The 21,355-nt window shown below is 38.0% G+C and overlaps 1 protein-coding gene across 2 annotated transcripts; it reads right to left on the bottom strand.

Annotated features, from left to right (window-relative positions):
• Positions 1-4,527: 4,527 nt before the first annotated feature.
• atp2a1l (ATPase sarcoplasmic/endoplasmic reticulum Ca2+ transporting 1, like) lies at positions 4,528-15,520 on the bottom strand. 2 transcript variants are annotated; one of them, XM_016439925.1, is made up of 24 exons: positions 15,213-15,520; positions 14,430-14,447; positions 14,217-14,299; positions 12,707-12,811; positions 12,448-12,586; positions 12,017-12,097; positions 11,691-11,776; positions 11,092-11,389; positions 10,711-10,877; positions 10,120-10,208; positions 9,914-10,016; positions 9,689-9,820; positions 9,476-9,592; positions 9,034-9,252; positions 8,381-8,492; positions 8,062-8,285; positions 7,741-7,961; positions 7,444-7,646; positions 7,267-7,352; positions 7,023-7,156; positions 6,167-6,284; positions 5,963-6,080; positions 5,591-5,634; positions 4,528-4,842 (listed from the first exon to the last, which is right to left on the bottom strand). In XM_016439925.1, the coding sequence occupies exons 1-23, from the start codon at positions 15,328-15,330 to the stop codon at positions 5,630-5,632; spliced, it is 2,976 nt and encodes a 991-aa protein (XP_016295411.1). In that variant the 5' UTR covers positions 15,331-15,520; the 3' UTR covers positions 4,528-4,842; positions 5,591-5,629. The 2 variants fall into 2 exon arrangements, with proteins under 2 accessions (XP_016295411.1, XP_016295410.1); XM_016439924.1 differs by lacking the exon at positions 5,591-5,634.
• Between the last annotated feature and the right edge of the window lie 5,835 nt (positions 15,521-21,355).

Below are 21,355 nucleotides of genomic sequence, written 5' to 3'. Positions count from 1 at the left end.
GTCGCTCACCAGCAGGTGGCGCAAGCGGCTGTTGATGAAGACCAAAGCAACAGGTGGATCAAGTCATTAATTTACAAAAACAGAACTGCAGAAATGGAGCAAGCGATAAGTAGAAGTTTTGATTATCTGGGCCAGTATAAACATGTGGAAAAGCTGATCGTGTGTATGTTTAATTCAACATCTTCGCTGTTTCCTGTAGCCTACATCTAAGCAGCGTTCTCTACCACAAAGGAGATTATAATGCTGTTTTACCCAAAGCTGAAGTACAGAACTAACATTACATCTGAGGAAGACATATATTGCTTTTGGTTGCTTAGTTACCATAACTTTGTATCATGGCTTGTGTGATGCTGTGTAATACTGGGGATCCCCTCACGTCACACTCCAGGATTCCCCAAGGATGCATAATGCACCTCAGTGAACTAACACAGTGATATAAGACCTCAGATCTCAGAATACACTTTATTGATGATTATGCGAACTATATACAGGCAAGCAAATGAGGTCAGAAGAACGCAACGCGCTGCATTTTCTTTATAATTGCTTTCCCTTAGGCCTACCACTGATCTATAGAGTCGACAGTCCTACAAAGATATCGATACCACGATTAGTTTTAACAATATGCAACCACTTTCAACCACAACCACTCGACATAAAAAAGGAGTTCAAAACCGCCTAGGTGTATTATTGCTGCAAATTTAAAACGAAGAAAGTATTGACGCGCTATCGCACCCAAGGGACCGTCTGACAATTCCACCGACTGTGTTAAAACGTCCAATGTATTTTAATTAAAATTTAAAATAACACACTGTCAAATTCTAAAGCTTGTATTACTTATAGTGATTTTCTACAGGTGAGATTTTGCCAATACCTCCCTTCATATATGTACAGTACACAATTATTTACATATAAAGATCCCTGGAAAGGGTTTTTCATGTTCCAACGGTTGTAGTACGTTGCTAGATACAAGACTGACTTACTACAGGTTAGATTTTGCCCTTACAGTATGTACAGTACACAAATATCTTTTTTTTTAACTATTCACCAAAAGGTTTTTTTTTCATGTTCCACAGGTTGTAGTAGCCTACGTTGCTAGTTACAAGACTGACTTCATGTGATATTTTGCCAATATCTGCCTTACTGTACTGTACTGTATTCACAATTATTTAAAACTAAAACTAAAAAAATCTGTAAGACCCCAAAAGGGATTTTTCATGTTCCAAAGGTTGTATTATAAAATATTTATGTACTTTATGTACAGCAAGGGAGGTATTAGCAAAATGTTACCTATAGTAAGTCAGTCTAGTCACTAGGAATGTACTACACACTTAGGAACATAAAAAAAAAACTTTATGTGAATTACAGTTATTTATTAAGAATAATTATATACTGTATATACAGTGAGGAAGATATTGGCAAAATTTTAACTGTAGCAGCAAGTCAGTCTGGTCACTAGTAACATACTAGTAACATACAACATTTGGAACACGAAAAACCCCATTTTGGTGAATTACTGTAATTTTTTCTTAAAAAATATGTGTGTAGTGTACATACTTAGGGAAAGTGTTGTTGGCAATATATATTTAGTCAGTTTGAGTAAATTTTTAATTTACTGTAAACATTCATTTGAATAAATTATTGTAGGCCTACTTCGTTTCGTTTTGAGGTAAATCTGCAGACGGTCCCTAAAGCAGTTTAGGCGAATATGCAGCGAATATGAAACATAAAAATACTGCGCTTGGTTTTCTATGGGAGAAAAAATGGTTTGGTGAAACTTTGTGGGTTGTGTGCTCATATTCTGGGCTCATCTGCTTAAATGTACATAATATACAGTAATATATTTTATTAATTAGATCGGTAATTAACCGCAGTAAAGACAGTTTGCGGTTTGATATTCAGATTTATTTTGGCTATAAATACGCAGCGCGCTGTCATAGACATGCAAATAATACTGAATGTCATTCTCCATGATTTGTGAATTCAGGTGACGAAATCCTTCGGGCCTAACCGCAGTAAAGACAGTTTGCGGTTTGATATTCAGATTTATTTTGGCTATAATACGCAGCGCGCTGTCATAGACATGCAAATAATACTGAATACTTGATCTGTGAATTTTTTCACAGCAAAGCTCTTGTCCGTAAACCCCTTGGTAAGTCTGTTAGTAAGGAATGTGAAAGAAAGGCGTTCTTCATGTTTAACGTCTATTACCAATAAACACGCAGACTGCTGCTGGAATACAAAAACATTGTTTTAGGTCGAAGTCGATTTGTGAAAACGTTCACAATCGCATTTTATCGTGTGGCAGTGTTTATCTTTGCTCTGCTCCCCGTTTTTTGTAGCCTATAATAATGTCATACGGTGCTGTTCCTGTGAATAAGTCATTAGGTAAATGAACACATACACATATACAATTGTACACTTTGTTTGACAATACAGTTTTGGTTGTTGTACCTTTCCTTGAGTACTTGGCTTCAGTATTTTGATTTGCAAAAGTTTCACAGTATAGCTTTTGTCAGTTAACCCTTTCTTGATCCCTTAACTTAACTATTCTGATCTGAATAATTTCACAGTGCAGTGTTGGTCAGTTAACCATTTCCTGATTCATTTACATCACTATTTTGATTTGTGAAAACGTTCACAGTGCAGTTATGTACACTTTGTTTGACAATAAAGTTTTGGTTGTTGTACCTTTCCTTGAGTACTTGGCTTCAATATTCTGATTTGCAAAAGTTTCACAGTATAGCTTTTGTCAGTTAACCCTTTCTTGATCCCTTAACTTAACTATTCTGATCTGAATAATTTCACAGTGCAGTGTTGGTCAGTTAACCATTTCCTGATTCATTTACATCACTATTTTGATTTGTGAAAATGTTCACAGTCATGTACATCACTATTCTGATTTGTGAAAACTTTCACAGTTCACTACGGGTCAGCTGACCCTTCCCTGAGTCAGTAACATCACTATTCTGATTTGTGAAATCTTTCAGTTCACTACGGGTTAGCTGACCCTTCCCTGAGTCATGTACATCACTATTCTGATCTGTGAATTTAATAATTTATTATAACTGTCTTGAGGCAATAAACCATGTTCAGTGTTTTCTTTATGGGAAATGTTTAACGTGCAGTTTTGCACGTTCCGTAACTTGCGTTCATATCCTCATCTGCCTGTATATAGTTTGCATCATCAGTAAGATCTGAATTTGGTCTTTTAATAGCTGTCATTAGTGCACTGAGCCGCGTAATGCGTTTTCTTTTCTTTAATAGATTTCTGAGGGAAACAGCGTGAAACCTTGAGCGTTCGTTCATATTCTACATCTGAGTCGAGTCGAGTTCGCATAATCATCAGTAAAGTGTATTCTGAGATCTGAGGTCTTATATCACTGTGTTAGTTCACTGAGGTGCATTATGCATCCTTGGGGAATCCTGGAGTGTGACGTGAGGGGATCCCCAGTATTACACAGCATCACACAAGCCATGATACAAAGTTATGGTAACTAAGCAACCAAAAGCAATATATGTCTTCCTCAGATGTAATGTTAGTTCTGTACTTCAGCTTTGGGTAAAACAGCATTATAATCTCCTTTGTGGTAGAGAACGCTGCTTAGATGTAGGCTACAGGAAACAGCGAAGATGTTGAATTAAACATACACACGATCAGCTTTTCCACATGTTTATACTGGCCCAGATAATCAAAACTTCTATTTAGCGCTTGTTCCATTTCTGCAGTTCTGTTTTTGTAAATGAATGACTTAATGCTTTGGTCTTCATCAACAGCCACTTGCGCCACCTGCTGGTGAGCGACCGACAGCAGCTGGAGATCACGCATCGTGCTCTACTGCTATTCCTGCAGATCCCGGATGTGCAATGGCGAATTTTAACCACTGAATTTGTGGAAGCGAATTTGGAAAGTGAAATAAAGTGGACCGAAATTTGCCTGTCGAATATTATACATCGTATTTTTTAAAAGATTGAATATTTTGGAAGTGAATTCTGGAAGGTGAATATGAATTATTGAATTTTTAATTATGAAAATGTGTGTGAAATATTTTGAATTGAAATATTCACAGCTTAAATGAACAACTGTGTTAAATTTCAGGACCTAAAAATGCAAGCCCTGGAAATACAAGGCATTAAAATTATTTCACTTCCTTATGCAAAGGTTTCATGAACTACATCCATTTGAATTTTATTATGCCATTTCTTGGGTCCAAAAGTAGGATTCAAGTGAACAGGTTAATGTGTAAAGTGTTTTTTTTTAAATGCTACACCTCCACTTCACCAATGAAGCAAAGGCATGTAAATCCATTTGTTTGTAAACAACTGCCTCTTCCATGAAGAGAACTCATATCAAATATTAAATCCAATGAAATTACTTTTATTGATTGACAAGTAATTGTTATGTTCATGACTTAATGGGGGAAATGCCTCTAGGAGGTAATTAAGGAATGGAATTAAAAACACAAAACTGTGCAGGTATGTATATGTAGAAATAGAATGAAGAGAAATAAAATGGAGACTAAAATGGTATACAATTTTAACAAAAATGTTTAATACACTTCATTTGAGAATAAAACAATTCAGTATTCAAACACTAATTTGGAAGGGCTGACCTATATATTCATCTCTGTCACTAAACTTAGTATTTTTTAGTTTTTCTGTGTTTTATATATTTTCCAAAGATGTTGTACTCTCCATTCTGCAGATGGGCTCATGAGAGCTTCTGTCTCAGCGGATGTAAATACTCTCTTCTCCCATTCTTCCTCATTCATTCTAGCTGTTCTCTTCTTCTTTATCTCCTGTTTTTTTTTCACTCCCAGGTTGTCTCTACATTTCATGCTTTAGCTGGGAATCACAAAAAGATGAGTTTTAATAAACATAAGAACACTGAGCAAATGCTAAACAGCACTAAACATGATTTTTTGAAACCCTGTTTTGGGTATCAGCAGGGCTGGTTATCGTCTACTACCTCACAACACGATACGTATCTTAATACACACGTCACTATACAATATTGCGATATTTAGCAATATTTAGTGGCTTCACATCCACATTTCCTTAAATTACAGTACATAGTATTGTAATATAAACTAATGTATTAATTCACAACACTGTATCTTAAAACTTCAAGAAAAGAATATATTTGCATTTAACTTGATTTACACAAGCAGAACATGTTCTTGGAACATGATTTACCCAAACAGGACATTCCTGGATCATCCTTAATTGTTCTGGAACAACATTACTCTCAGTTAATCAGATTTCAGGGTTATGCTAAGGGTTGCACATTGTCTATCCACAATAAATATTTACCAAGCACTTTAGCAAGAAGTTAGTTTATATCATAGAAAATAAAATGTCTCCATTAGTAGAAATAAGCCAGTTTTTCTATTGGGCTGACAATACAAGGGAAGACAAGTGGAAAGTTCAGCATAAATTTCACTGGAGTTCCATGCATGCATGGCTGAATCACAGACAAGTTTAAGACAACATGTTCTCTCAAAGCAACACCAACCAAAACGGTAAACATGCAAAAGGATAGAGACATGTAGACATTCATAAAGACAGGTACAGCATGGCTATTACTGGATACCTTGCTTCTGTTACTTGAAAACTGGGAGGTGTGGACTGTTTAGGCTAGAAATGAATATAGTAGGTTAGTGTGAAATAAATGAAATGAGTGTGAGAGATAAGAGAAAAGAAGGAAGAGTGTGGAATTTAAAAGAACTTTTAGTGCAAACAAGTTATATGAAGGAAATATTAAATGCAATTAATATATAATAAATAGAAAAATGTAAGTTTAGGGAAGACATTATATTAAGTTTCATTCATAGAAACAAGTCAGCAAGTTTTTAATAGAGTATAAGTATGAATGTAGTTTGACATGTAAAATGTGTTTATTTAAATGCATGTTATTTTATAATTATGTGAATACATCCATATTTACATATGTTTGAGAACTTACGCTCCAGGTAGTTGCGGGCAACAAACTTCAGCACCTCATCAATGAGGATAACAGGGAAAGAAAGCTTCAGTACCACCATCCACTGTTCCACGTTCAAGTGAGTTAGTTTGAAAACCATCTGTAATAGGAAAAGGAAAGTTGTGGCCAGTGTAAGAGATATAGTCAAATATAAAGAACAGGATGAAATAAAGATGAGAGACGTACGGGCAGGGGGTCCACATAGATGATCATGAAGTGGAGGGACATGGAGAGGGTCATGGCAGCCACTAGCCAGCCATTGCTCCATGGAGGCATGCGCAACAGGGACTGATTCTCAGACAAGCTATTGAGAAATACATAGAAACACAGAGAAAAACCCTTATTGCCACCATCAGTCTCAGGGTAAAATTAGCTCAGTTGCTTAACCTGACAGTATTGTATGGCATCACTGGCCTCAATTACACCTGTCAATAACATGTCCCCTCTGATCACTTGGAATCGTATTTTGATTTTGAAATATTTTAAAATTTTAGGAACTGATTTTTTTTTTCTTGGGAACTGATGTTTTTTATTTTTATTTTTTTTATTCTGTGTTTTAATTTATCCAGGAAATACGCACAATAAAAACACTTAGTGCCAAATGTATAACATAGATAAATGCTAAAAACTTAAATTGCTATTTTGTAGGTGCTGTGTTGTGGTGGCCTCAAAAATGGGTGTTGTTTAGGGCACTGTTTTAAGATACAATTTTTTTGCCAAATTCTAAGGCTGTGATGCATTGTATCTTCCACAGAAATGTAAAAAAAATGATTCATGATGCTAGACAGAGTCAAGGGAAATTGTGATTACACTGTACACTTCACAAGTTACTATTTTAGTGATACATATAGGTTACTGTTAAGAAAGTGGCTGTCAGTGAGGAACGTTACAAATCAGTTACAGTTACTATAGGGAAAATTTTGGTTAACATACTGCCTTAGACTTTAGATTAACAAGGAGGCTCACTAGATTTTGGAATTTAGCTGTTGAGTTACAAGACAAAATCATGTTTGATGTAATAAAACTGCAGTTAAGATGTAACCTGTTGAGAGCGTTGCACATCTCAATTGTGACCAGGACAGACAGGGCCATGGTCATGGGTGGAGCAGCCTCAAACACCTCACACTCAATGCCAGTGAAGTCCTCATTCTCCTCGTGGCACTGCATGAAGTGAGACTACAGCAGGAAGAGAATTTAGCAGGCGTGAACTGATGTTTCAAAGGAACTTTCTTTCCATGTGTGATAAATACATTACTAAATAATAATATGATGGAGATATTGCTCACCAGCTGGTAGTAGGTGACCTGAGGACCCTCCACATCATACATGAACCAGTGGGCAGCGGCAGCCACAGTAGCAGCACCCACATAACCTGAGGACAGTCAATTTATTAGACCAACACCAAAACTCACATAGAGAACTTGAGTAAGCTGACATCCCACAGAAGTAACAACGATACCAACCACCAATGGCCATGTATCTGAAGAACAGCCAGCCAGAGATCAGGGCCTCTTTGGCAGAGCGGGGAGGCTTGCCCATGATATCAAGATCAGGGGGGTTGAAGCCCAGGGCAGTGGCGGGCAGACCATCAGTCACCAAGTTCACCCACAGCAGTTGGACTGGGATCAGAGCCTCAGGCAGACCGAGAGCAGCAGTCAGGAAAATACTATGAGAAAAGAAGAGACGAGAAGAATGTCAAGCGCGAGCATACTGTACATGAGTACATTAAACATACGTTAAACAAGGCCATGGATTCTCACCAGACGACCTCCCCAACATTGGAAGAAATCAGGTAACGGATAAACTGCTTCATGTTGTTGTAAATGGCTCTGCCTTCCTCAACGGCAGCCACAATAGAAGAGAAGTTGTCATCGGCCAGGACCATCTCAGAGGCTGACTTGGCAACGGCAGTGCCAGAGCCCATGGCAATGCCAATTTCTGCCTTCTTCAAGGCAGGGGCATCATTGACACCATCACCAGTCTGAAGGAAAGATAACAGCATTACTATATAATCTTAAAGGCAGGGTTTCATGTGATATGGTGTTGTGGAAGCTGGCTTGTAAAGTGTACATATGTCTCACCATAGCAGTAATCTCATCGTAGCCCTGCAGGAACTCAACGATTTTAGACTTGTGGGAGGGCTCAACACGGGCAAAGCAGCATGCCTTACAGACAGCTTCACTCTGTTCAGAATGGGGCAGGTCATCAAACTCTCGGCCAGTGTAAGCCTTGCCAGTTACATCCTCATCCTCACTAAAGATACCAATACGACGGCAGATGGCCACAGCAGTACCCTTGTTGTCACCTGAGGGTTTTTGTGGACAGGTGTCAGGTCTTGCAACAATAAAAGATTAAAAGGTTGAGGGAGATGACTGATGAAAGGATGGATAAAAAGCATACCAGTGATCATGATAACACGAATGCCAGCAGCCCTGCACAGTTCAATGGAGCCAGTAACCTCTTTACGGGGGGGATCCAACATACCGACACAGCCAACGAAGGTCAAGTCAGTCTGAACAAGACAGGAAAGTAATAAGACAAAGATTTTATGTAGCTTAGCATTTATTAAACCTTATCCATTATCCATGCTGTACCACCATAGCAGGAGGATATCGTCGCTGTCGAATATCTCCATATTTTGCTATTATATTATCCATATCGATATTATAATTGTGATTGTTTGGATACAGTCTATGCTTTGAGTGAGTACAGCATTTTCTTTACTCTAGAAACCAGGGAATAGTGCAGGCAAACCACTGTAGATTGAGTGCAGCATTTAGTCTAGCATTTGCCATCTAGTCTTAACATTGTCTTAAATAGCCTGTGAATAGTAGGCTACAGTTTTTTTAACATGAGATCCTGGCCAAATATATTCAACAAGAGGAAAAGCTGAGCAGCCACATCCAAAGTGTCCGATGCTGGTCTCTAGCACGGGCTGGCAGCCTTACAAGCTAGTTTAACTAGTAAGAATTGCTGGGCAATAAGCTTTACCAGCCAGATATGGGAGAATGGATAGATGAAATTAATTAAGGTGTTATGTTTTTCTTATTCACCTCGTAGTCAGCAAATTTAGTAGAGTCCTCAAGGTTCATTTCTTCAACCTTCAGGGGACTGTCTCGGGTGGCAAGTGCCAGGCAACGGAGAGTGTCACGGCCAGTACCCCACTCCTTGATGACGGACATGATCTTATCCTTTACAATGCCAGTCAGGGGTACCCGAGTAGAACCAACGCGTACATAGGAACACCTGTCAATCACACCCTCTGGAGCGCCCTATATTAACAAAATGAGGAGTCATGAAATGCATGTATTATTTTGTTGAAGATCCCCATCAATATTAACATTTTTGTGATCATTTACTTCTTAAATCCTTACAAATAATATTGTGACAGTACCATTGTACAATGATGCACTAGATAACATATACTTTCATATACCATGCTATTTGCAAGGAACTTCTAAGAAACCATGGTACTTTTTTGAGTGGGACACATACCTTCACAAACATTTTGCAGCCTGCATCACCCTTGGAAGGGGTACAATACACAGACATAGATTTCCTGTCACGGGAGAACTCCAGAGTGAAGTTCTTCTTCATCAGCTGCTTCACAACCTACACAGGATAAAAATGGAAACAAATTTGAGTTACAGAGCTATCAGTGCCAAGCTACATTACTGATGTTTTAAGAAGGTTTACATCTCTACTTACACTACAGCAGGCATTTGCTCTCTCAATCTTGGACAGGTTGTTGACATTGGACTTAAAAACATTCATCTTCTCAACCAAGCAGCACAAAGCAGTTTCAGTGGCCTCACCGACCTTCTCATAGATCTTCTTGGACTGTAACACAGAGGTAGATGACAGTTTTTGTCTTCAGACAAATATAGAAAAGAGAACAAAAGAATGAAGTGTGAAAGAGTATGTATCTCTCACCTCATTGTAGTCAAGGGAGGAATCATTGCAGAGGGCGCAGATGGTGGCCAACTCAACTAAACCGTCATACTGACCGCAGTCAACACGAGCACCCAGCTTTGTGCTAAGAGAAATATGCCACTCAGATTACAATAGTGACTTTGACATGCTGATAGCCTGATAATAAAAAGGAGCATTTTAGGGGAAGTGTTTTATTGTGTACTTACACCTCACCCTCGGGTGTATACTTGGAGCCAGAGATATCAAAGCTGTCAAGTTCAACGTGATCACCATCAACTCTATCAATGACGAACATCTGTAATAATACACAATTTCATCTTAGTGTGCAAGTAAAAATATCCCAATATTAATATAAATGTATACATGCACAATACTTATACTGTACCCATGTTCAAAGGTAAATTGTGTGATTTCAGTACCACTTGCAGCACCCAAAGAAATTACAAAAATAATGTGCTTTTTTCCAAACACACCTATTTCCCCTTCCAATCTGCCATTTTTCGGAAAATAAATAAATAAATGGTCCTTCCCCAAATTCTCAAACTTGGTTGATCCAAGTTGCCATTTGAGCCTGGAAAAAGCTTAAATGATATTATCTTAGCAATGTTTTGAAAGTGAACTCTGAAAGTCAGCCTACTGAAGGCTTACAGTTGTTTCAGCAGATTCAACTGGGAGAAGAGTATTTCCTCTGTGAAATAATTACACACTTCACCTTTAGGATTACAGTATATCAGTATTAGCAATAACTTCATTATTTCTTGGTTGATGTGTGTACATAAAGATAGCTGAACACCTACTTTGGTCACACACATCTGATTGGTGGTCAGGGTGCCAGTCTTGTCGGAGCAGATGACAGAAGTACAGCCCAGGGTCTCCACAGAGGGCAGTGAACGGACAATGGCATTTTTCTTGGCCATACGTCTGGTACCAAGAGCCAGACAGGTAGTGATGACAGCAGGCAGACCTGACGAGAGTACAGTTTATGGTTGGATTAATATCTTTTAATAATATTGATAATCTCAAAAGGTTTAGATACGGTAACTATGCTTTATGTAAAGTACAGACTAAAGGTCATGCTTTCAACCCTGTTCTGGACATAATGTTGTGTGTAGTGGGAATTACATAATTAACTTGTGTAATTAACCTGGGAGATGTGTTGCACATGTTATCATGCTCACCCTCAGGGATAGCAGCTACAGCCAGAGCAACAGCGATCTTGAAGTAGTAGACAGCGCCACGGATCCAGGATCCACCATGGACGGGGTCATTGAAGTGGCCAATGTTGATCATCCAGACAGCGATGCAGATCAGAGAGATAACCTTAGAGAGCTGCTCACTGAACTCATCCAGTTTCTGCTGCAGAGGGGTCTTCTCCTGCTCTGTGGCGGCCATCTGGTCACGGATCTTACCAATCTCAGTGGATACACCAGTAGCGACAGCAACTCCAATAGCCTTGCCAGCAGCAATGTTTGTGCCCTATAGGTGGGAAAGGAAACTTAAAATACTTCTTGTTCTTGGAACAATACTTCTTTCTACCATGAAGACTTTATGATCAGGCTGGAGTTGGGGTTAATGGTTAGGTTTATGATTACGTTTGTTGTTCCAGTACCAAAAACCCATTGTACTGGGCAAAATCACAGTTACCATGTTAGGATTTGGGTTAAGGTTAGAGCTATCATTATCTGATAGGAACTTTTTTCCAGAAACTTGTGTGTATTGAGGTATGAGTAGAAACCAATTGATGAGTAGCTGGATGAGTGTGTGGATGAAAACTCACAGAGAAAAGCATGTTCTTTTTGTCCTGATTGACAGCTCTAGGGTCGGGGACAGGCTCGGTGTGCTTGATCACACTGACGGACTCACCTGTACAAAGAGTTAACCATATTTATATACAATTACAATAAAATATAATACACAATAAATATACACTGGAGAGGAGAGTTCTGCTGCTTTACAAATTAATTTTAATTAAAAAGAAACCACTTGTCATGTTTGCAGCATTTGTATAGTTTTAATGTTCTAACAAATTTTATACCAATGGGCCCATTTTAATGATCATTGTTAGAGTAGAGAGTAGAGGTGAACACTGTTAAAAGCACTAACCAGTCAGGATGGACTGGTCAACACGAAGGGTGGTGGAACGGATAGCAGTAATCCTGATGTCAGCAGGAACTTTATCACCAACTAGGGAAGAGGAAAGAATGAGTTAGCAGTGTAGCAAAACGTTAGTGATTCATGACTAGTGCAACAACAAAAAGAACCTGAACAAAAATCTGACCTATAGGAAACTTGGAACAAAAGAAAAAATGGACCAAAGATTATAGTGTATGTGGTGGGTACAGTATTCTATGCAACGTGCTCTGTTGTATACTGCACATAGCGACAAAAAACTAGGTCACCATGGGACTTCTAGACATACAGAAAATCTGCAAACTGTGCACTGAATAAAACATGTATTAAAAAAATAATAAGTATTTCTATAAGCTATTCCAAAATGAAGAGACTGTGAAAAAAGAGCATGTGAAAAGACGTACCAGACACCTCCACAATGTCACCGGGGGCAATCTCTCTGGCCTTGATCATCTGGACGCTCTTTCTGTCAGAACGGTAGACCTTACCCATCTCAGGTTCATACTCTTTCAGAGCCTCAATGGCGCTCTCAGCATTACGCTCCTGAATGACAGACAGACATTTGCTTGGTTTACATAACAGATGCAAGTGAGTTATGCCTTCACTTAATTTACTTTATGAAATCAGTAAAGTCTACATATATCTGCGTATTTGGTGCATTACCTGCCACACACCGACGACGGCATTGGCAATGAGAATGAGCAAAATGACAAAAGGCTCAACAAAGGCAGTGACGGTCTCTTCACCCTCCTCAAACCAGGCCAGGACCTAAAAACACAGAAAGAGAGACATTAGAAACCAGCATAAGGTACATAGTGACCTGATAAGACATATATCATCCATGGAAGATATTAAAAAAGGTCCTTAAAATAATCTCAGAATGTACTTCAGTACAGAGTTTTGTACTTCAGTATACAGTTTTGCTAAATAATGTTATCACACTCAATAGTGTTTTATGAGAGGATGAGAGGAAACACAAAGTAATCTGAAGTTAAATCTTACAAAATGTAGTAAAATGTATAGGCAATTACACCATTAATATAAAGCTTTTAGGGAAGTTAAAGATATTTATCCAAGTACTTTCGAATACACTTTTTTTATTTATTGACACCCCACCCTAAATATTACTTCTGAAATTCATGATGCTATTGGTCTGGTTGCTTAATTTCTTCTCTTGTGCAATGCATGCATACATAAAAACCAGTCAAAACATTATTTCACAATATTGTTGCACAACAGACCTGCTGTTATAGCGACTCTCGCTGCGCTTTCTCTCATGCATCTCTCCTGACCTTTCAAAAGTATAGAGTTTCTGTCTTCAACTTGAGTCCTTCTTAAAATAACCCCTTCTCCCTCACACTCGTCGTCTGAGCCCCTAAATTTTTTCCTTCTAAGGCTATTGGAACAGCTGGTTGAGGCACAGTGTGGAGGGGGGCAGACATTAATACCCCCCATGTTTACCTCCAACCTCCCAATACCCGCTGAACCCCCTAAAAATCCACCTTACGGAGTCTTTCCTGCTTAGAACGCTGTGAGATAAATAACACCATTTGTATGGCTTCCTGGCACAATAAATTAAGATCAAGCATCCCTATAGGATACTATTTGATTCTACATTGCAGTAGGTAATACTGCCAACATATCATAATGCTGATGCTGTACTGCTCTCAGTACTATGTTGACTTTTGCACACAACCATAACGCTAAAATAAATGGCAAATTAGTATGTGTACCTTGTTGCGTAACACCATAGATGGTCATGGTGTATGTTACAGCATGAAGTGCAGAATGGAACCTATACTGTCACAACAGCTGTACACACGACACACCACTAAAGTTTAAAGGGTGTGTTTAAAATTGTGCGACATGCTGTATCTATATGCTGACAGATCTGATTAAATCACATGAAGCAAAGTGTTTAATATGTTTTGTACATACACAAGGTCTCGATTTAGAGAACTCGTTTGTTCTCAAAAATATATGATTCTATATATGATTTACATCCAATCATTTCATAATGTTCACATTATGCTCAATAAAAAAAAAAAATTAATATTTATATTTAGTAAATATCAACATTTAGATGAACACCTCAAACATGAGTATTGATTTTTCTCTGTGGTTGCTGGTATATTTGCAGTTTTTCGGAACTGTCCACTTGTCAGTAACTTACGAAAGAGATGCAGGCAGCAAGCAGCAAAATTCTGACCAACAGATCTTCAAACTGCTCAATGACCAGCTCCCAGATGGATTTTGCTAAAAGGAATGGGAATTTAGTTCAATCCTTACTAGATTTTAAGATTCTATTGCTGTCATAGTGGCTGGTAAATATGGACTTGATTTATTTCTCATGATGTCACTTTTTTAGCAATATATGTGTACTTACCCTCCTCAGCTGGCAGCTCTGAGAAACAAAGTATAGACGGAGAAAAGAGAGAAAAAAAGAAAAAAGAAATTAACAACTGACCAGAATTCAAGACAGCACAACAGCATTACCCTGGCCAATCTTTCACTGTACCTCAGAGGCGCTATTAAGCCATAACATTTCCAGCTGATTTTTATATGACACATATGAAAAAGGAAGTTGAGGCATTTTAAGAACTTTGCAGATGATTTACAGAAAGTATTAGTTAAAAAGAACATGTTCAGTCTCACACACTTGGGATCATTACATTTTTGTTTTTTAAACTTTGCTATGTTCTCTCTGTACAACAGGGCCTGTTTTGTACATCATCACTTGGTAATGCCAGTAACATATCTAATCACCCATGCCAACTTCAGCCAGAACCTAAGAATCTCCCTCCCCCATCTGCCTGAAATACTGCTAATCTAATAAGACCTCTCAAATAACCAAGCAAGGCTGCTGTGCCATCACCTGTCTTTCTTCCCTTCTCCCCCTCCGCCAAAGTCTATTTTCAATACTAGCTTCTGCACCACAACCTGTTGATGTCCCTTGAAATGCCACTGAAAATTCTGAACATTTGAGAAAACCCTAAACCATCTATGCAATTGCATTTACTGTTTTCACAATTTAAAAGTTTAACCCAAAAGCACTATTGTAATGCTATCTCTGTGCCTTCCTAAAATGAGACATGTCCACCAGTCAGAGTGTTTGGTTGTCTTTCTATTAAACCCTGCATGCGTCTTCAAGACATCTCATGAATCTCACCATTGTAGCCGTACTTAGCCAGGTTCTTCTTGACTTGATCCGGGGAAAGACCTGTGGTTTCACTAACTGCGAAGTAGGCCAGACATTCGGCCGGGGCCTTGATATGGGCGCCCTCCATCCTGTCAGGGGTGAAGGATCTTCAGGAGTGGCAAAAGCTTAGTTAAACAGGTCTATCCGTGCCTTTAATTGATTGTCCCTATTGCTCTTGTTGCTCTCTGTACTTCAAAATCTGCCCCCCGTTACTTGGACCCCCTCCTCACAGGAGTGATGGACTGACAGAAAGAGCGAATAAATTCACACATGTGCAGTGTTTTATATTGCTGCCGGCTGCCCTATTGGTCAAAGTTGCCCGTCACCACACCCCAAAATTCCAATCAGTTGCGTATGGCTCTGCAGGGCCGAGTTATAGTCTAGGGGTTGAACATATTCGGCATCTCAGACTTAAGAATGTGGGGGGTTATTTGGTGGGCAAGGAGCATGAGGCAGTAGCATACATAGGGGGTAGCACTGAAATGAAAAGTTGATCTGTTTTTGGAACATGCATGGTCAGTGGAATAAGGAGAGTGCAGAAGGTGAGAGAGCTAGAGTGAGTGATGGGCCAAGTGGCCTCGGATGGGAGGGGGCAGTTAGAGGAGTGCTGGAAGGTTGATTTGGACCAAGCATTAGAGGAGTGTGGTTACATGGGAGGCTTAAATGTCACACTGACATCCACACATTGGTTTGGCATGAACAAGAACACAATCATTTCCTATGATCCTTTTCAGATCTGTCTTAGCATTAAGATCTGATTAGAAAACTAATGCTGTAGTGCATCACTATTTTAGCCAAGTATCCATGGCTAATTACTGAAAATATATTTACAGTATTTCATGTCGAACACACTCTTGTGACAGCTCGTAACTACGTTTGGCGAATTCATATAATTTATATGAATTCATATATGGTCTCATTTGTTTTCTTGCCATCTGTTTATGCGCCACTGACAGTTAGGTTTAAGGGTGGGCCTTAATTCTTACTTTTTGAATCACATTATACAAATTCTTACGAATTTGCCATGTCATAAAATAGTTATGTTTCTCGTGAGATTGGGATACCATCCCAAAGAGGCACAAAATCACTTTCACAGACTTTTACAGTAACTGTTCCCTCCTGGTTGAATGACCTGCCCAACTCAATTCAAGCAGCTGAGTCCCAAGCCATCTTCAAGAAACGGCTAAAACACATCTCTTCCATCTTTATTTGACCCTCTAATTTTAGCACTCTCTATTCTAATTCTATTTTATCTATTTGTTTTATTTTCTTTAAAAAACACTTGACCCTCTAACACTTGCACTCTCTATTCGTTTTCTAAATGCTTGTATTCTTTATAAAAAAGGCCTCTTACACTAGCTTTCTCGATTCTTTTTCTATTCTATCTACTAGTCTACTATCTTTTTATTATGGGTTGTTAGAGTGACATGGCATGTTCACTGTCCCACAAGATATAATTAATATTGTCGTTAATTAAAATGCAGTAAATCATGAAACATTCCTTTGTCCTATATGGACGTGTTGTTATGAAAGCTGCAGTGTTATTCATATCCTGATTTTAAATCGGCCAATTCCAGAGAAAACTTTAATTAGTTGAAGGACCCCATTCATGGCGTGTTACTAAAGCCCCCTGTGAAGCCCATGACATGTGCACATGGTACATTTTTGTCTCAGAATTGTTCAAATATTTAACTTTTTTGGAACCATTACAAAAGTGCTACGTTTTGTTGTCCTTTGGTGTGACAACCATAAATTATATTTTTTAATTAAAAACTGTACGTAAAACTACATAATGATGGAAAATTATGCAAATGTGTCTTGCTTACCTCTAATGACAGGTTAGCTCAGAATAGCAAGGTCATTAATTGACACAAAAGGCTGAAACATCCTATGGTGTGACAGAAAATGTCCTCCGGTGTGACGCCTGTACTGTCACACCAGAGGACAAGGTCTCTTTAAAAAGCATTTTAAATAAATAAATAAGATTTATTTAACTCCTTTTTATTCTTTTTTGATCATTTTCAGTGATCTTAAATGCAACAATTACATTGATTAAACTATTTTCCGATGTTTTACAGAAAACTTGTACTGTTATAAAATGTCATGAAAATAAGTATAAAATGTGATACTTTGTTTTTGAGACAGAAAGAATTGAAGGAGAGAAATTAGTGGAAAAGAGAGGACATGGAAATATAGACAGAAAATGAACAGGGATCCACCAGAAGGCAGGAGATCCTAAGAGAACGACGCAGAAAGAAAATAGAATCAAAATGATGCCTTAAAAAGAGTAGCCATATAGTTTTGTTATGTTAATGAATATAGTTTGAATATCAGTCATATTTAGATGTGCCACACATGCAGCAGGGGGGCTAGAAGAGATTCAGTAACATACTGATTGACTAAGAGACTGAATTTTGTTGATGAAAAAGATTTTTTGTTTTGTTTAAAAAACATGTTGATATTGATTGTATCAAAATGAAACATTCTTTCTCCTTTGACATGTTCAAAATTAAATTGAAATAATTTAATAACTACCATTTCCGTCCTTTAGTGTGACGTAATGTAAAATGTGATACTTTGTTTTTGAGACAGAAAGAATTGAAGGAGAGAAATTAGTGGAAAAGAGAGGACATGGAAATATAGACAGAAAATGAACAGGGATCCACCAGAAGGCAGGAGATCCTAAGAGAACGACGCAGAAAGAAAATAGAATCAAAATGATGCCTTAAAAAGAGTAGCCATATAGTTTTGTTATGTTAATGAATATAGTTTGAATATCAGTCATATTTAGATGTGCCACACATGCAGCAGGGGGGCTAGAAGAGATTCAGTAACATACTGATTGACTAAGAGACTGAATTTTGTTGATGAAAATTATTTTGTTTTGTTTGAAAAACTTTCAAAATCAAAATTAAACTTTCTTTCTCCTTTGACATGTTCAAAATTAAATAGAAATACTTTTTTAACTATCATTTCTGTCCTTTAGTGTGACGTAATGTCCTATGGTGTGACACACATAAAAGAACCACAGATTTGTTTTTAATCTCAAAATATCTTAAAAAACAGCTGAGTATTGCAATAGGGGAGATATAAATATCACTCAACTTATAATGGTATAATTTTCAGCAGTTTTGAGCAGATGACAGCAAAATTTGTCTTCTTGTCAAAGTTTGTCTTGAAATTGTCCAACAAGTCATGGGGGAAAAATTATGTTCATTATAATTTCATATTAAACTATTGTCCTCATTCGTAAGTCACTTTGGATAAAAGAGTCTGCTAAATGACTAAATGTAAATGTCTACAGAACCTAATTCTCTGAGATCATTTGGGGAGATACAAATATCAATCAACTTAAAATGCTAGAATTTTCAGCAGTTTTGAACGGATGACAGCAAAGTTTGTCTGGAAATTGTCCAACAAGTCATGGGGAAAAATTGTTAATTATAATTTCATAATAAATAAATAGCACTATATGAAAATAAGTGTCTAACAATAAAGATAAATCTCTCTCATGCTATTTATGTATTATTAAGAGTTTTTTTCCCCTTAATTTTTGCTATGTCACACCATAGGACAAATTTATGGTACAGTTCAGTAAAACTGTTTAAAAAAGCAGTGAAAGAATTGATGAAGTTAGTGACCCTTTATATTTTCTCAAAGATCAGACTTCACACTACATAAATAGGCCTATATGCATTTTTTTTTCCAAAAAAAGGTATTTTACAAAAAAAGCATTTTTTTTTTACTGCCGGTTTGTCACCATATATATCCATATCCATATAGATGGGTATATATATATGCATTGGAGAAAAAATATTTATTTCATCATGAGGTTTTCTCCCCACTTTCAGTTGTTTTACTATATATATCGCGCATCTTATCAGTAAAGCCGGTTCTGTAATCAGCGGTAAATCTCCATCACCTGCGGGTTTTCACATTGAGCAGCATTAACTACACAGAGCCGTTGTTCACTGACGAGCTGCGCAAAACCACGTTCATATTCGCGCGATTTTTTGCGCAGCTCGTCAGTGAACAACGGCGATTTATCGTGCAGCCCTAATTTAAACTAATTTTCATTTTGATTCCTGTAGATGGAAGAGATAATGTTTCTTGTAATTACACTGCCTCTAATAAGAAGCCAGGGCCTGACGTTTAAAAAGAGGCTACTCAAATGCTAGAGAGTAATAGTGATAGAGAGCTAAAGATAGACAGGAAACAAAAATAAGAAGAATGGGAGTGAGCTTGCATAATATTTGATATATGTTTATGACAGACATACTAATGGAACATATCCATGGAGTGAGAAAAGAATGGGGAGAAATGCAGATTCCAGCTATAACAAATGGGATGCTTTTTCCATGTAGCAAAAAGGAGAAGAAGATTGGGGGAAATTCAATGAAGCACAGTTGGACACTTAATGCATCTCAATTGATCAGACTACTAGGCCACATTAGTATGTCTCTGTAAACCTGCATCAGGGATCTCCACCCTGCTCCTAGAGAGCTAACATCCTGCAGATGTCAGTTCCAATCTTGCTCCAACATATAGACCTATATAGTTCTGAGCTGCCCTCTTTATATGTTCTCACTGAGTGGCTGACTATCTGGGGTGTGTTTCTCAAAAGCAACTAAACTATGGTCACAAGCTCTGTTGGTTACCAACAGAGTTCAATGGAACTTGTGACCATAGTTGGTTAATGCTTTTGGGAAACGCACCACTGATCTGTAGCCCTCTAAAGGAGGAGCATACCTTTCCTATAAACATGTAATAAAAGCTGCATGTCCAAGTACACTGTTTTTTTGGAGACAGCTGATCACTTGTCAATGAACTTACAATCTGACTGCTACTTTCCGATGTGTTGAGACAAAAGTCATGATAAAATAGCTAAAAGCATGTCCAAGTACACTGTTTTTTTGGAGACAGCTGATCACTTGTCAATGAACTTAGTCTGACTGCTACTTTCCGATGTGTTGAGACAAAAGTCATGATAAAATAGCTAAACGACTTGTAGAAGCAAGTTAAAGTTGTATCAGCATATCTCACAAATCTTTCAGTTAGGTTTAGATTAGGGTTTGGTTTATTTTCAAATACGATAAAACTTTAAACTTTTAGCTCTAAAACATTGCCAGATTCACATTCATCTGTTTTGGATAAAACCGAATGTGCTTCTAGTGCTACTCACTGGACATTTCACCTTGAAAGTGTTGCGAATTGTGCTAGAAGCCACATAATATAATTTTGTAGAAATTTCACCATGCATGTTTTTCCAATGAGCCTGGATCGGTTATATTAGGCTTTCACAAAAGATCGATAGCTAACATGCTTGTTTATCAGCTCTGTACATTCTCTCTAAGAACTAACTTCATGATGTGCATCCTCAGATCAAGGTCAATCAAGGTGTTCAGGTTAACTTAACTAACAGGTGTTTTGGAACAGGGTTGGAACTGAAGTCTGCACGAGGAGAACCAGGAGCAGGGTTGCCTATACCACCGTTTTAGGAATTTTGCTTAGGTATTTTGCTCTACCCGCCTTGCAGAAAGCATGCCAAACACACTTACCTCAAGCACAATCACTTAAAGATTATATGCGTAAATTCATTCATGAAACAATATTAGTGGACCTCCCATGTATGATGCACACATGACGCATTTACACTTCTGCTGGCTCTGTTGAGCATCTTGTTCTTGTCGTATTCAGTTTCTGTGCCATGCGCTCTTTTATCAGTCCCTGTGCTTTGGTTTGATTCTGTGTGTGATGTGGTCTGTTGTGTTTGAAACCAGACCCTATGTTTACCTGATTGTTTGTTACCTCACCTGTCTGCTTCTTGACTTCTGTCTCCATTTAATCTCCATGTGTGCTCTGTTTTATGTGATTTTATTTGAGTTATTACACTTTTGATATGGTAATTTAACTCTGTATCCTCCTCACTCTCCTTGACTGCATGTGACAGAACAAACTGGCCCTAAAGAGGATTCTAGAGAATGCAGAATCTTCCTTCTTCCATTTCCCTGCTCGTCTAGCTTTACAACAACCGTCAAAGGAAGGCTGAGGGACTTTTTTTGCCTGGCCATGTGCTCTCCTCTTGGTTCTGTTAAGAATCTTCTTCTTTTCTC

Source organism: Sinocyclocheilus anshuiensis, unplaced genomic scaffold, assembly GCF_001515605.1.
Source record: "Sinocyclocheilus anshuiensis isolate Anshui unplaced genomic scaffold, SAMN03320099.WGS_v1.1 scaffold151, whole genome shotgun sequence".
Lineage (NCBI taxonomy): Eukaryota > Metazoa > Chordata > Actinopteri > Cypriniformes > Cyprinidae > Sinocyclocheilus > Sinocyclocheilus anshuiensis.
The sequence above is the reverse complement of the archived record's forward strand: the minus strand, read 5'-3'. Positions and strand labels throughout refer to the sequence as shown.